Source organism: Saccopteryx leptura, chromosome 8 (assembly GCF_036850995.1).
Source record: "Saccopteryx leptura isolate mSacLep1 chromosome 8, mSacLep1_pri_phased_curated, whole genome shotgun sequence".
Classification (NCBI taxonomy): domain Eukaryota; kingdom Metazoa; phylum Chordata; class Mammalia; order Chiroptera; family Emballonuridae; genus Saccopteryx; species Saccopteryx leptura.
This window is the reverse complement of record NC_089510.1, coordinates 55,469,132-55,483,194: the sequence shown is the minus strand read 5'-3', so window position 1 is coordinate 55,483,194 and position 14,063 is coordinate 55,469,132. Positions and strand designations below refer to the sequence as shown.

The following is a 14,063-nucleotide window of genomic DNA, read 5'->3' as shown; positions in this document are numbered from 1 at the left end:
ACCTCTGGTAGCCACCAATCTGTTCTCTGTGAGCTTGTTTGTTTGTTTGCCTTTTTCTTTATTTTTTATTTTTTAACAGAGACAAAGAGAGTCAGTGAGAGGGATAGATAGGGACAGAAAGATAGGAACAGAGAGATGAGAAGCATCAATCATTAGTTTTTCGTTGCGCGTTGCAACACCTTAGTTCAGGGGTCTCAAACTCAACTCAGCATGTGGGCCGCAGAGCAAGATCACAGCCGTTCGGCGGGCCGCACTAGGTCTACAAAAGGCAACTGTTACGCAACACTTTTCAGTGTCACAAAACGACCAGAAACTGTAGTTCGTGGATTAGTCTGCGGGCCGCACAAAATTGTTCGGCGGGCTGCGAGTTTGAGACCCCTGCCTTAGTTGTTCATTGATTGCTTTCTCATATGTGCCTTGACCAGGGGGCTACAGCAGACCGAGTAACCCCTTGCTCGAGCCAGCAACCTTGGGTCCAAGCTGGTGAGCTTTTGCTCAAACCAGATGAGCCCGCGCTCAAGCTGGCGATCTCGGGGTCTCGAACCTGGGTTGTCCACATCCCAGTCCGATGCTCTATCCTCTGCGCCACCACCTGGTCAGGCTGCCTTTTTCTCTTTAGATTCTGCATTTTAGAGAGATCATATGCTATTTGTCTATCTCTGTGTAACTCATTTAACTTACTTAAGGTTCATCCATGTTGTTGCAAATGGCAAGGTTTCATCTTCTTCATGACTGAATAATATTCCATTGTGTATATGTATGCCACAGTTTCTTAAATTCATTCATCAGTGATTAGGTTGTTTCCATATATTGACTATTGTAAATAATTGTGCAGTGAACATGCATATATCTTTTCCCATTAGTGGTTTTGTTTCCTTTGGATAAAAACCCAGAAGTGGAATTGCTGGATCATATGGTAGTTCTATTTTTATTTTTTGAGGAATCTCCATACTGTTTTCGATAGTGGCTGCACTAGTTTCTCACCAGCAGTGCACAAGGGTTTCCTTTTCTGTATATCCTCACTAACACTTGTTATTTCTTATCTTTTTGATGATAGCCTTTCAGACTGGTGTGAGGTTTTGATTTGCATTTTCCTGATGATTAATGATGTTGAACATCTTTTTTATATACTTGTTGTCTGTCTGTATGCCCTTTTTGGAAAAATCTGTTTAGATCTGCCCATTTTTAAATTATTTACGTTTTTAATGTTTATTGATTTGAAAGAGAGAGAGAGAGACATCAACTTGTTCCACTTATTTATACATTCATTGGTTGATTCTTGTATGTGCCCTGACTGAGGATCAAACCTACAACTTTTGGTGTATTGGGATGATGCTCCAACCAACGGAGCTACAATGCTCTAACCAACCAGGCCATCCAGACAGGGCTGTACAAGTTCTTTATATATTTTAGATACTAACCCCTTACAAAATATATGATTTGAAGATATACTCACCTGTTCAGTAGGTTGCCCTTCTTTTTAGTGTGATATAGTCCCACTTGTTTATATTTGCTTTTGGTCTCAGATACAAAATATCATTTTCAAGAGCTATGTCAAGTAGCTTACAGCATATATTTTCTTCTAGGAATTTTATAGTTTCAGGTCTTACATTCAAGTCTTTGATCCCATTTTAAGTAAATTTTTGTGTATGGTATAAGATAGTGGTTAAGGTTTTTTTGTTTTTGTTTGTTTTTCATGTCGCTGTTTAGTTTTCCCAACACCTATTTATTGAAGAAGCTATTCTTTTCACGTTATATATTCTTGGCTCCTTTGTTGTTAATTAATTGACCATATATTCACAGGCTTGTTCCTGGGCTTTTTATTCTGTTCCATTGATCTGTGTGTCTGTTTTTTATGCCAATACCATACTGTTTTAATTACTATAGCTTTGTTATTTAGTTTGAAGTTAATGAGCACGGTACCTCCAGTTTTGTTCTTTCTCAAGATTACTTTGGCTATTCAGGGTTTTTTATGGTTCCAAAATTTTAGAATTGTTTTATGTCTTTAAAAATGTGCCATTGAAATTTTGATAGGGGTTAAATCAAATCTGTAAATTGATTCAGATAGTATGGACATTTTAAATTTTCTCACTTTTCCAATCCATGAATATGTAATATCTTCTTGTTTATTTGGGTCTTCCTCAGTTTCTTTCATTAATGTCTTGTAGTTTTCAGTATCAGATCTTTCACTTCCTTGGTTAAATTTTAGTATATTTTTTTTTGGTGCACTTACAAACAGGATTATTTTCTTGATTTCTTTTTTTCTTTTTTTTTTTTTTTCTTTTTTCTGAAGCTGGAAACAGGGAGAGACAGTCAGACAGACTCCCGCATGCGCCCGACCGGGATCCACCCAGCACGCCCACCAGGGGCGACGCTCTGCCCACCAGGGGGCGACGCTCTGCCCATCCTGGGCATCGCCATGTTGCGACCAGAGCCACTCTAGCGCCTGGGGCAGAGGCCACAGAGCCATCCCCAGCGCCCGGGCCATCCTTGCTCCAGTGGAGCCTTGGCTGCAGGAGGGGAAGAGAGAGACAGAGAGGAAAGCGCGGCGGAGGGGTGGAGAAGCAAATGGGCGCTTCTCCTGTGTGCCCTGGCCGAGAATCGAACCCGGGTCCTCCGCACGCTAGGCCGACGCTCTACCGCTGAGCCAACCGGCCAGGGCCTTGATTTCTCTTTTTTTTTTTTACAGAGACAGAGAGTCAGAGAGAGGGATAGACAGGGACAGACAGACAGGAACGGAGAGAGATGAGAAGCATCAATCATTAGTTTTTCGTTGCGCGATGCAACACCTTAGTTGTTCATTGATTGGCTTTCTCATATGTGCCTTGACCGCGGGCCTTCAGCAAACCGAGTGACCTCTTGCTCGAGCCAGCAACCTTGGGCTCAAGCTGGTGAGCTTTTGCTCAAACCAGATGAGCCCTCGTTCAAGCTGGCAACCTCGGGGTCTTGAACCTGGGTCTTCCACATCCCAGTCCGACGCTCCATCCACTGCGCCACCGCCTGGTCAGGCTGATTTCTCTTTTTGATAGTTTGTTTTTAGTGTATAGAAACACAACAGATTTTTGTGTACTGATTTCATATCCTCCAGCTTTCTGAATTTGTTTATTCTAACAGTTTCCTGATAGAGTCTTTAGGGTTTTCTATATATAACATGTCATCTACAAATAGTGACAGTTTTATTTCTTTCTTTCCAATTTGGATGTCTTTTATTTCTTTCTTTTGTATAGTTAATATGGCTACAACTTCCAATACTATATTGAATAAAAGTGGTGAGAGTGGACTAGGGCAGAAGAAGAGAGAAAAACAGTGGTGAGCAAATGACTCTTACAGTATATTTTATTAAATCTAAATGGGTAGTGATAGAGTGACTATATTTTAGCATATTCCTTTGTCTTCTGCATTTCCTAAAAACATGTTAATCCAGACTAGGTTAGACTAGGTTCTTGATTAGACTAGATTCTTATCTCTTTGGCAAGACCATAAGTGATGTTCTGTTCTTTTACTAGGAGACCTGTGATTCCTGATTGTTTGTAAAGATAACAGCCATTAATACTCAATTCTAAATCCAGAAACTCATTGAGAATTGCAAAATGGTGGCATTCTATTATTTTTCACTTATACTAAAACACATATATAGATACGTCCCTTTTCTCTTTGGTTACTCAGTGATACAATTCATATACGGAAGGCAAGATAAATATTTGATTTTCTCTTTATCAGTGTACAAGATAATGAATTGGTTCTCTATTACCTTTGGGAATGGAGAGGGATGTCATTAGAAGCTTGTATAATTCAATATGTGTGATAGCCTTCAGTCTATTACAATTAGAATCTTTATTGAAGCTCAGATTGTCTTATTTTTGCCAGTGGGAACAAGTATAGTTCCTTAGTCCTGTGACATGACCCTAGTCATCTTTGACTGGTAAAGAAAGCAACAGTACTTTCTGTTTGGTTTTCTTTTGCTTTGTTTTTTAAAAAATATCTCAGAGTGTTGTCTGCTTTTGCAAAGGTGTATTTTAGGGATACGTTAATTTTCTTGGATATTTGGTACCTAATAAGATCTTTGATGTAATTTGTAGACAGATATGACTTAGGAGTTTATGTTACCTATAAAGAATAATGATTGTATATTTTCTCCTTTCTCTCCTCCTTCTGTACATTTCTGAAGTTGGAAACAGGGAGGCAGTCAGACAGACTCCTGCATGCACCCGACCAGGATCCACCCAGGACGCCCACCAGGAGGCGATGCTCTGCCCATCTGGGGCGTTGCTCTGTTGCAATCAGAGCCATTCTAGTGCCTGAGGCAGAGGCCACAGAGCCATCCTCAGCGCCCGGCCAACTTTGCTCCAGTGGAGCGTTGGCTGTGGGAGGGGAAGAGACAGACAGAGAGGAAGGAGAGGGGGAGGGATGGAGAAGCAGATGGGCGTTTCTCCTGTGTGCCCTGGCCGGGAATTGAACCCGGGACTCCTGCACGCCAGGCCGACGCTCTACCACTGAGCCAACCGGCCAGGGCCTAATGATTGTATTTTTTAATGTATGTGGAGACTCAAAAGGAATCAGCATTTCCCAGCAACAGATGTAGTGGCACGAGTTAAAATAAAATCGTTTATTCAGTGAATTAGTAAATATTTGAATGTTTATTCTGGATCAGTTCCATGATAAGAACTCAATTCAAACATTCACAAAACCTGCCTATGTAACATTTCAATAAAATAAATTGCAAGGATTGATCTTAAGCTCATTTTTTCTTTCAGATCTGTCACGAAATCGCCTCTCAGAAATTCCCATAGAAGCATGTCACTTTGTTTCTCTTGAGAATCTCAACTTATACCAAAATTGTATTCGGTATATACCAGAGGCCATTCTAAACCTACAAGCTCTAACATTCTTAAATATTAGGTAAGATATTGTTTCTCTTTTTTTAATAATTGGTTTTATATGGGGCTTTTTTTTTTCATTTTTTATTTTCTTTCACTAAAGTTTACATTATCTATTCATATCAGCAGTTTCTATACATGTTCTTAGGCTAAATTAACAGTATTTCCTATGTCCCTGTAGTTTCTCCCTTTGTCTTTGCAATCATTGACAAACTCTAATAGCCATTAACCTAATAGGCTTGCAGCAGTCTTGTAACAGTAATTCTCCAAGTACATTTTAGATAAACTTTATTAAATGAGAATAGTAGACCTATAATTACTTCATTTGGTTCTTGTAATTATGTGTTTTTGTGTATTCAGTTCTGAATATATAAATGCATTTCAGCTCACCTACTCAATTTTTCACATCTTACAAGAATTCTTGTTATTTTATTATAAAAGTTATAAATGTTCATTGGAGAAAATTAGCAAATCAAATAGCCTTTGGAAATATTTTTATATGTAGTCATTTTATTGAACAGTGGTCATACTTCTAAATCTCATTTTTCCTCTCAGTATATACTGTAATGATGATGTGCGAAGTAGATTACAAACACTGTACATTTATAACCCTTCTTTGGAAAAAACAGGAGAGGATAATAGTTGTCTACCCTATTTTTAAGTCATTTTTTCTTATATAAATTTAACTTCAATAAAATAATATGTTGTGTTCATATAGCACTTTGGTTATTTACCAAGGTGTTTTCTGGTATAAAGATGAGATGCTAAGATTCTCAATTTACAGATGAGGAATCTGTATAAGATGTAGACAGAAATTCTGTGCCTAAAAACTATAAAGCTGACAAGTAAGGAAGTATAGGCTGGAACTCAAATCTAAAATTCTGTTTGTTCCTTGTAAAAATTAATATTTATTATTTTACTAAGCATAGAATGGGAAAGATGGAATTTTTTTTAAGCACTGAACTCTGACTCTTCTCTTTTTCTGCTTATTCATTTTAGTCGAAACCAACTGTCAACACTGCCAGTGCATTTGTGTAATTTACCATTGAAAGTCTTAATTGCTAGTAATAACAAATTGGTCTCACTTCCAGAAGAAATTGGACATCTCAGACATTTAACGGAACTTGTAAGTTAATATTTTATTTTTTAATTGTCCCACATGTATATATCCATAGTTATACCATACTAATAAAGCAGTATTTATTGTTCCATATCCATTTTTTCTTAATTTTTTTGTGACAGAGACAGAGAGGGACAGATAGGGACAGACAGGAAGGGAAAGATGAGAAGCATCAATTCTTCATTGCAGCACCTCAGTTGTTCATTGATTGCTTTCTCATATGTGCCTTGATGGGGGGGGGGGGGCGGGGAGGCGGCTACAGCAGAGCAAGTGACTCCTTGCTCAAGCCAGAGACCTTCAAGCCTGCGAGCAATCTTTGGGCTCAAGCCAGTAACCATGGGGTCATGTCTATAATCCCACGCTCAAGCCAGAGACCCCATGCTCAAGCTGGTGAGCCCATGCTCAAGCCAGTGACCTTAGGGTTTCAAACATGGGTCCTCCGTGTACCAGTCCGACACTCTATCTACTGTACCACTGCCTGATCGTGCCTTTTTTTCTTTTTATTTATTTTTGAGAGAGAGAGAGAAGAATGGAGAGATGAGAAGCATCAACTTGTGGTTGTGGCACCTTAGTTGTTCATTGATTGCTTTCTCATATGTGGGGGCTCCAGCTAAACCCGTGACCCTTTGCTCAAGCCAGCAACTTTTGGGCTCAAGCAAGTGACGATGGGATCTGTGGATCCCACGCTTAAGCTGGTAACCAACACCAAGCGAATAAGCTCATGCTCAAGCCAGTGACCTTAGGATTTTGAACCTGGGAACTCAGCATCTCAGGTTGATGCTTTATCCACTGCACCACCAATGGTCAGGCTCTCTATTCTGAGTTATGTGTACTTTTTTTTAAAGAAAATTAACCTGAACAGGGTGACATTGATCAATAAGAGTTCACAGGTAGTGTGATACCTCCATTTTCATTCTTTTTTCTCAAAATTGCTTTGGGTGTTCAGGTTTTTTATGGTTCCATACAAAGCTGGTAACTTTTTGTTCTATTTCTTTAAAAAATAACATTGGCCCTGGCAGGTTGGTTCAGTGTTAGAGTTTCTGCCTGGCGTGTGGATGTCCTGGGTTTAATTCCCGGCCAGGGCACACAGGATAGGCACCCATCTGTTTCTCCATCCCTTTCTCTCTTCTTTATCTCTCTTCCCCTCCCACAACCAAGGCTCCATTGGAGCAAAGTTGGCCGGGATGCTGAGGATGACTCCATGGCCTCTGCCTCAGGCTCTAGAATGGCTCCAGTTGTAATGGAGCATCGCTTCCTGAAGGGATTGCCAGGTGGATCCCGGTTGGGCGCATGCAGGAGTCTGTCTCTCTGCCTCCCCACTTCTCACTTCAGAAAAACACACACACAAAAAAATGACCTTGGAATTTTGATGAGGATTGCATTAAATTTGTATATTGCTTTGCGTAATATGGTCATCTTAGCTGCTGATTCTTCCAACCCATGAATATGGAATATTTTTCCATTTCATTGTATCTATTTCAGTTTCTTTCAATGTTTTGTGGTTTTCAGTATATAGGTCCTTCACATTATTTGTAAAGTTTATTCCAAGATATATTTTATTTTGTTGCAATTGTAACAAAATTGTAAAAGGAATTGTTTTTATAAGTTTGTTCTCTGAAGTTTCATCATTGGTATATAGAAAAGGTATATTGATTTTGTATCCTGCGGCTTTAATGTATTGGTTTATTGTTTCTAATAGTTTTTCAGTGGCATCTTTGGAGTTTTTTACATACAGGATTATATCATCTGCAAAAAGTGTTACTACTTTCTTCTTTCCTGAAATGGATGCCTTTTTTTCTTGCCTGATTACTTTGGCTATAACTTTCAGAACTATGTTGAATAGGAATGAGAGAGTGGACATCCTTATCTTGTTCCTGGTTTTAGAGGAAAAACCCTCATTTTTTAACATTTAATATGATATTAGCTGATGGTTTGTCATACATGGCCTTTATTATGTTGAGGTACCTTCCTTCTATTACAATTTTTTTTTGTGTTTTTTTTTTCTTTTTTTCTTTTTACAGAGACACAGAGAGAGTCAGAGAGAGGGATAGATAGGGACAGACAGAAACGGAGAGAGATGAGACGCATCAATCATCAGTTTTTCGTTGCTATACCTTAGTTGTTCATTGATTGCTTTCTCATATATGCCTTGACCGTGGGCCTTCAGCAGAACGAGTAACCCCTTGCTCGAGCCAGCAACCTTGGGTCCAAGCTGGTGAGCTTTGCTCAAAACCAGATGAAGCCGCGCTTAAGCTGGCAACCTCAGGGTCTCGAACCTGGGTCCTCCGCATCCCAGTCTGACGCTCTATCCACTGCACCACCACCTGGTCAGGCTATTGAGTGTTTTAAACATAAAGGGATGTTGTGTCTTATCAAATCTCTTTTCTGCATTTATTGATCAGATTATATGATTGTTTTTCTTTGTTTTGTTGATATGGTATATTATGTTAATTAATTTTTATATATTGAGCCATCCTTGTCCTCCTGGAATGAATCCCACTTGATTGTGACTTTTTGTTGTTGTTGTATTTGATTTTCGAGTATTTTGTTTTGTTTTGCATCTGTATTCATGGTCTGTAATTTTCCTTTTTGTGTGTTATCCTTGCTAGGTTTGGGTATGAGGGTTATGTTGGCCTCATAAAATGTGTTAGGGAGTATTGCTTCTTCTATTTTTTGGAAGACTTTGAGAAGGATAAGTACCAGATCTTGTTAGAATGTTTGGTAGAATTCACTAGTGCAGTCATCTGGTCCTGGACTTTTGTTTTTTGGTAGGTTTTTGATAGTTATTTTTGTTTCCTCCCTGCTTATAGGTCTATTTAGGTTTTCCAATTCTTTGTGGCTCAGTCTATGAAGATTGTGTAGTTCTAGGAATTTATCCATTTCCTCTAGGTTGTTGAATTTGGTGGCATATAATCTTTAATTTTATTTTACTAAGTTCCTTTGTATATCTGTGATATCTGTGGTAATTTTCCCTCTTTTTCCCAAAACAAATTTCAGATTTTGTTTATGGGTCCTTTCTCTTTTTTCCATAGTAAGTCTAGCCCAGGGGTCTCATGGGCCACAAGTTTGAGACCCCTGGTCTAGCCAGTGGTTTGCTGATTTTATTGATCTTTTCAAAGAACTAGCTCTTTGTTTTTTGTTTTTATTAAGTGGAGGTGGGGAGGCAGAGTGACAGACTCCCACATGCAGCCCAACCAGGATCCACCTGGCAAGCCTTCTATTGGGGTGATGCTCTGTTGCTGGACAACTGAGCTATTTTAGCACCTGAGGCGAGGCCATGGAGCCATCCTCAGTGCTGGGGCCAATTTTTTCGGGGGGTGGGTCCAACTTTTGCTTGAACCATTCAAGCCATGACAGAACCAGCTCTTTGTTGTATTAATTTTTCCTATAGTGTTTTTGTTCTCTATTTCATTTAGTTCTGCTTTGATTTTTTTTTTTTTTTTTTGTATTTTTCTGAAGCTGGAAACGGGGAGAGACAGTCAGACAGACTCCCGCATGCGCCCGACCGGGATCCACCCGGCACGCCCACCAGGGGCGATGCTCTGCCCACCAGGGGGTGATGCTCTGCCCCTCCGGGGCGTCGCTCTGCCGTGACCAGAGCCACTCTAGCGCCTGGGGCAGAGGCCAAGGAGCCATCCCCAGCGCCCGGGCCATCTTTGCTCCAATGGAGCCTTGTAGTTCTGCTTTGATTTTTATTATTTCCTTTCTTCTGCTGACTTTGGGTTGCCTTTGTTCTTTTTTAGTTCCTTAAGATGTGATGTTAGGTTGTTTACTTATGATTTCTCTTATTTCTTGATATAAGCCTGTAATGATATAAACGTTCCTCTTACTACTGCATTTACTACATCCCAGAAATTTTGATATGTTGGTCATTTTCATTTGTCTATATATATATCTTTTGATCTCTACCTTTATTCTTTGACACAGTTATTTTTTAAAATTATGTTGTTGCCCTGGCCGGTTGGCTCAGCGGTAGAGCATCAGCCTAGCATGCGGAGGACCCGGGTTCGATTCCCGGCCAGGGCACATAGGAGAAGATCCCATTTGCTTCTCCACCCCTCCGCAGCGCCTTCCTCTCTGTCTCTCTCTTCCCTTCCCGCAGCCAAGGCTCCATTGGAGCAAAGATGGCCCGGGCGCTGGGGATGGCTCTGTGGCCTCTGCCCCAGGCGCTAGAGTGGCTCTGGTTGCAACATGGTGACCCCCAGGATGGGCAGAGCATCGCCCCCTGGTGGGCAGAGCGTCACCCCCTGGTGGGCGTGCCGGGTGGATCCCGGTCGGGCGCATGCAGGAGTCTGTCTGACTGTCTCTCCCTGTTTCCAGCTTCAGAAAAATGCAAAAAAAAATAATAAAAATAAAATTATGTTGTTTAATTTTCACATTTTTGTGGGTTTCTTTACTTCCTTTTTACAGTTGAATTCTAATTTCAAAGCCTGGTGGTCAGAAAATATGCTTTGTATAATTTCAGTCTTCCTGAATTTGTTGATGTTAGTTTTGTAGCTCAACATATGTTCTATCTTTGAGGATGTTTTATGCACACTGGAGAAGAAGGTATTATCTGATGTTTTGAGATGAAATATCCTGTAAATGCCTATTATGTCCATTTGGTCCAGTTTGTTATTTAAGGCCGATATTTCTTTATTGATTTTCTGTTTTGATGATCTATCTAAAGCCATCAGTGGTATGTTGAAATCTTCAGGTATGATTATGTTTTTGTCTGCTTCTATTTTTAAATCAGTTAGTAGATGTCTAATATCTTTTAGTGCTCTCTGGTTCGGTGCATATATATTAGGAAGTGTTATGTTTTCTTTTTTTACAAGACAGAGAGAGAGTCAGAGGGATAGATAGGGACAGACAGACAGGAACAGAGAGAGATGAGAAGCATCAATCATAAGTTTTTCATTGTGACACCTTAATTGTTCATTGATTGCTTTCTCATATGTGCCTTGACTGTGGGGCTGCAGCAGACCGAGTAACCCCTTGCTCGAGCCAGCGACCTTAGGTCCAAGCTGGTGACCTCAGGGTCTCGAACCTGGGTCCTCTGCATCCCAGTCTGACGCTCCATCCACTGCGCCACTGTCTGGTCAGTCTATATCTTCTTAATAAAATGTCCCCTTTATCATTATGAAATGTCCATCTTTGTCTCATGTTACCTTTGTTGTTTTGAAGTCAGCATTGTCAAATATGAGTATGGCTTTTATTTTCTTTTTTAAAAATTTTATTTATTGATTTTTAGGTGGAGGAGATGGAGGGGGAGAGAAGCAGGAAGCATCAAATCATAATAGTTGCTTCTTGTATGTACTTTGACTGGGCAAGCCCAGGGTTTCGAGCCAGTGACCTCAGCATTCCAGGCCATTGCTTTATCTACTGCACCATCACATACACTTGCTTTTCTTTGAATATTATTTTCTTGGCGAATTGTTTTCCAACCTTTCACTTTGAGCCTACTTTTGTCCTTGCATCTTAGATGTGTCTCTTGAAGGCAGCATATGGTTGGGCTTTGCTTTTTAATTCAATTTGCTACTCTGTGCCTTTATTGGTGAGTTCAGTCCATTTACATTTAGGGTAATTATTGACACTTGAGGATTTCCTGTGTACATTTTATGTTTTGTTTTCCAGTAGCTCTGTGTCTCATTTAGTTCTTCTCTTTTGTGTTTCTGCCAGTCATTTTTGTTTGGTGGTATTCCATACTTCTTTCCCGTTTCTTTTTTTTTAAGTTGTGTATGTCAGTAGTGACTTTTTTGTGGGTTGTTACCATTAGGTTATTAAGAGAAAAATTGCTATATGTACAAGAGTCCTTTGTCTTATGAGTACTTCTGCACTCCATCCTCCTTTGCTACTTACTGCAGCTCTTTATCCTCTCCCCTTTTGTTATTGTTGTCACAGATTATCCTTGTTTTTATTGTCACCTTTTTGGAGGTTTTACTTGTAATTTTGGTTTATTTTGTTCTTTGTGTCTGGTCTAATAACCCCCTTGTGTATTTCCTACAGTGGGGGGTTTTCTGGTGATAAATTCCCTCAGCTTCTGTATGTCTGTAAAAGTTTTTATTTCTCCTTTATATTAGAAGGATAACTTTGATGTATATAGTATTCTTGGCTGGTAATTCCTCTCTTTAAGTACTTTGAATGTTTGGGTCCACTTTCTTCTGGCTTGTAGAGTTTCTGCTGAAAAGTGTGATGAGAACCTTAAAGGGCCTTCCTTTATATGTTATATTCTTCTTTTCCCTAGCTGCCTTGAGAATACCTTCATTGTTACTGATTTTTTACAATTTCAGTATGATGATCCTTGGAGTAGGTCTATTTGGGTTGAGGTAACTCAGTGTTCGGTTTGCTTCTTGTATTTGAGGCTCTAACTCTTTCCATAGGTTTGAGAAATTCTCATTAATTATTTGTTTGAATAGGCTATCCATTCCCTTCTCCCTCTCTTCTTCTGATATACCCATTCTTATATTGCTTGTTCTGATAGAATCAGAAAATTCTTGTAGAGCTCTCTCAGTTTTTTTAATTTGTGAGTCTCTCTCTGTAACATATCTAGTTGCCTGTCTTCGATGTCACTGATTCTTCCCTCTATCTGGCTTGTTCTATTAGCTAAACTTGCTATCTCTGTTTTCAATTCTTATATTGAGTTCTTCATCTGTTTTTAAAGTTTCAATCTCATTGGTGAGGTATTCATTTTTTTCATTTTTTTTTTCTGAGCTCATTAAGTTGCCTCTTGGCGTTTTCTCGCATCTTGTTGAGTATTTTCAGAACTTCAATTTTCAATCTTTTATCATTTAACTTGAAGGTTCCATGTCATTGAGATTTTTTCTGGAGATTTTTTATTTTCTTTCTGAACTACGTCCATCTTGTGTAGCTATGGTATTCGATTTCTTCTTCCTTGATGGCATTTGAGAGTAGATTGTTAAGAACCCTAACAAAAAAGCAACTAAAATATTAAAAAAATTTTAATTATGAGAGGAAAAACTACAGGAAAAAAGATCGAAAACAAAAAATCAAAAACAAACATCCACAAAAATAAGAATAAAATGTAAAAATTAAAGAAAATGAAATTTAAAAAGAGAAAAAAGAATATAAAGAAAAATAATGAAAAATTGGAAAAATAAATTTTGGTTTTGAGAGGTTTCTTCCAGTAGATGTTGCTGTATTACAAGTTTTAGCTCTGTGAAGTTCCTGGGCTGTTCTCTGCTGAGATGTTGCTTTTGCAATGATTTTTGCGGGTCCACAGCTGCGTTTGTAGGTGGGGCGTGTTGTGAAGGCTTTAGGCTTTAGCTTTATAGTTCTAGCAATGGTGATCTCAGGCCTCTGGGTTTTCTTCATATCTGAACAGACCAGGGACCAGAAATGGAGCTCCTCTGTTCTTCAGGGGAAAGAGTGGCTCTGCAGAGCTAGCTGTGGGGTTTGTCTCTGCCACTCTGTACCACGAGGTGAAGGTGGCAGGATCTGGGAGGCTGGGTGCCGCACTTTAGTTTTCTCTCTCTGCTGAGTGCAGGCTGCAGGCAGACCGCAGGAATACTGGCCATGACCCTGTGCTCTAACCGCTTTGTTTTATTTTCCCCTGTGTCCCTCAATCTCACTCTCCTCTTGGCAGAGGAGACCCAGTCACTTTGGGTTTCCCTCTTCATACCCGTCAGACAAGATCCAGAGAGCCCAAGCTTTCTTCCTTCCTATAGTTCAGCAGAGAAAACAAAAACCCAGTCATTCTGGGATTGTCTCCTCTTCTCAAATGCGTTTTATCTTCCACTCTCCTTTTCACCCAGTCCCACCTTTAGTCCATTTGGTGTGTAGTTCTTTCAGGCATGCTTGTGAGCCTCGCTGGTATTCCTTTGCTGTGTAATAGTTGTTCAATTTGGTGAAGTTTCAAAGGGAGAGATCTGGTGTATCTCTCATGCCACAGTTACTCTAAATAAGTTATGTGTTTATTTTCTCCTCATTTGCAGTTTGATAAGGAATGATTTAAATCATCTTCAGTTTAATATCATCTTAAATTCTTTTTTTATTTTTGTGAGAGAGAGACAGAAAGAGGGACAGACAGGAAGAGGGACAGCTAGAGACAAACATCCAGGAAGGAG

The 14,063-nt window shown here is 39.6% G+C and overlaps 1 protein-coding gene across 9 annotated transcripts in view; it reads left to right on the top strand.

Annotated features, from left to right (window-relative positions):
- Positions 1–14,063, top strand: part of LRCH3 (leucine rich repeats and calponin homology domain containing 3) — a 152,322-nt gene that overhangs the window by 58,995 nt on the left and 79,264 nt on the right. For all 9 annotated transcript variants that reach the window (XM_066346972.1, XM_066346968.1, XM_066346973.1 and 6 more), the window contains exons 2-3: positions 4,755–4,899; positions 5,877–6,003. In XM_066346972.1, the coding sequence (XP_066203069.1) occupies positions 4,755–4,899; positions 5,877–6,003 (272 nt within the window). The remainder of the gene's footprint in view (positions 1–4,754; positions 4,900–5,876; positions 6,004–14,063) is intronic.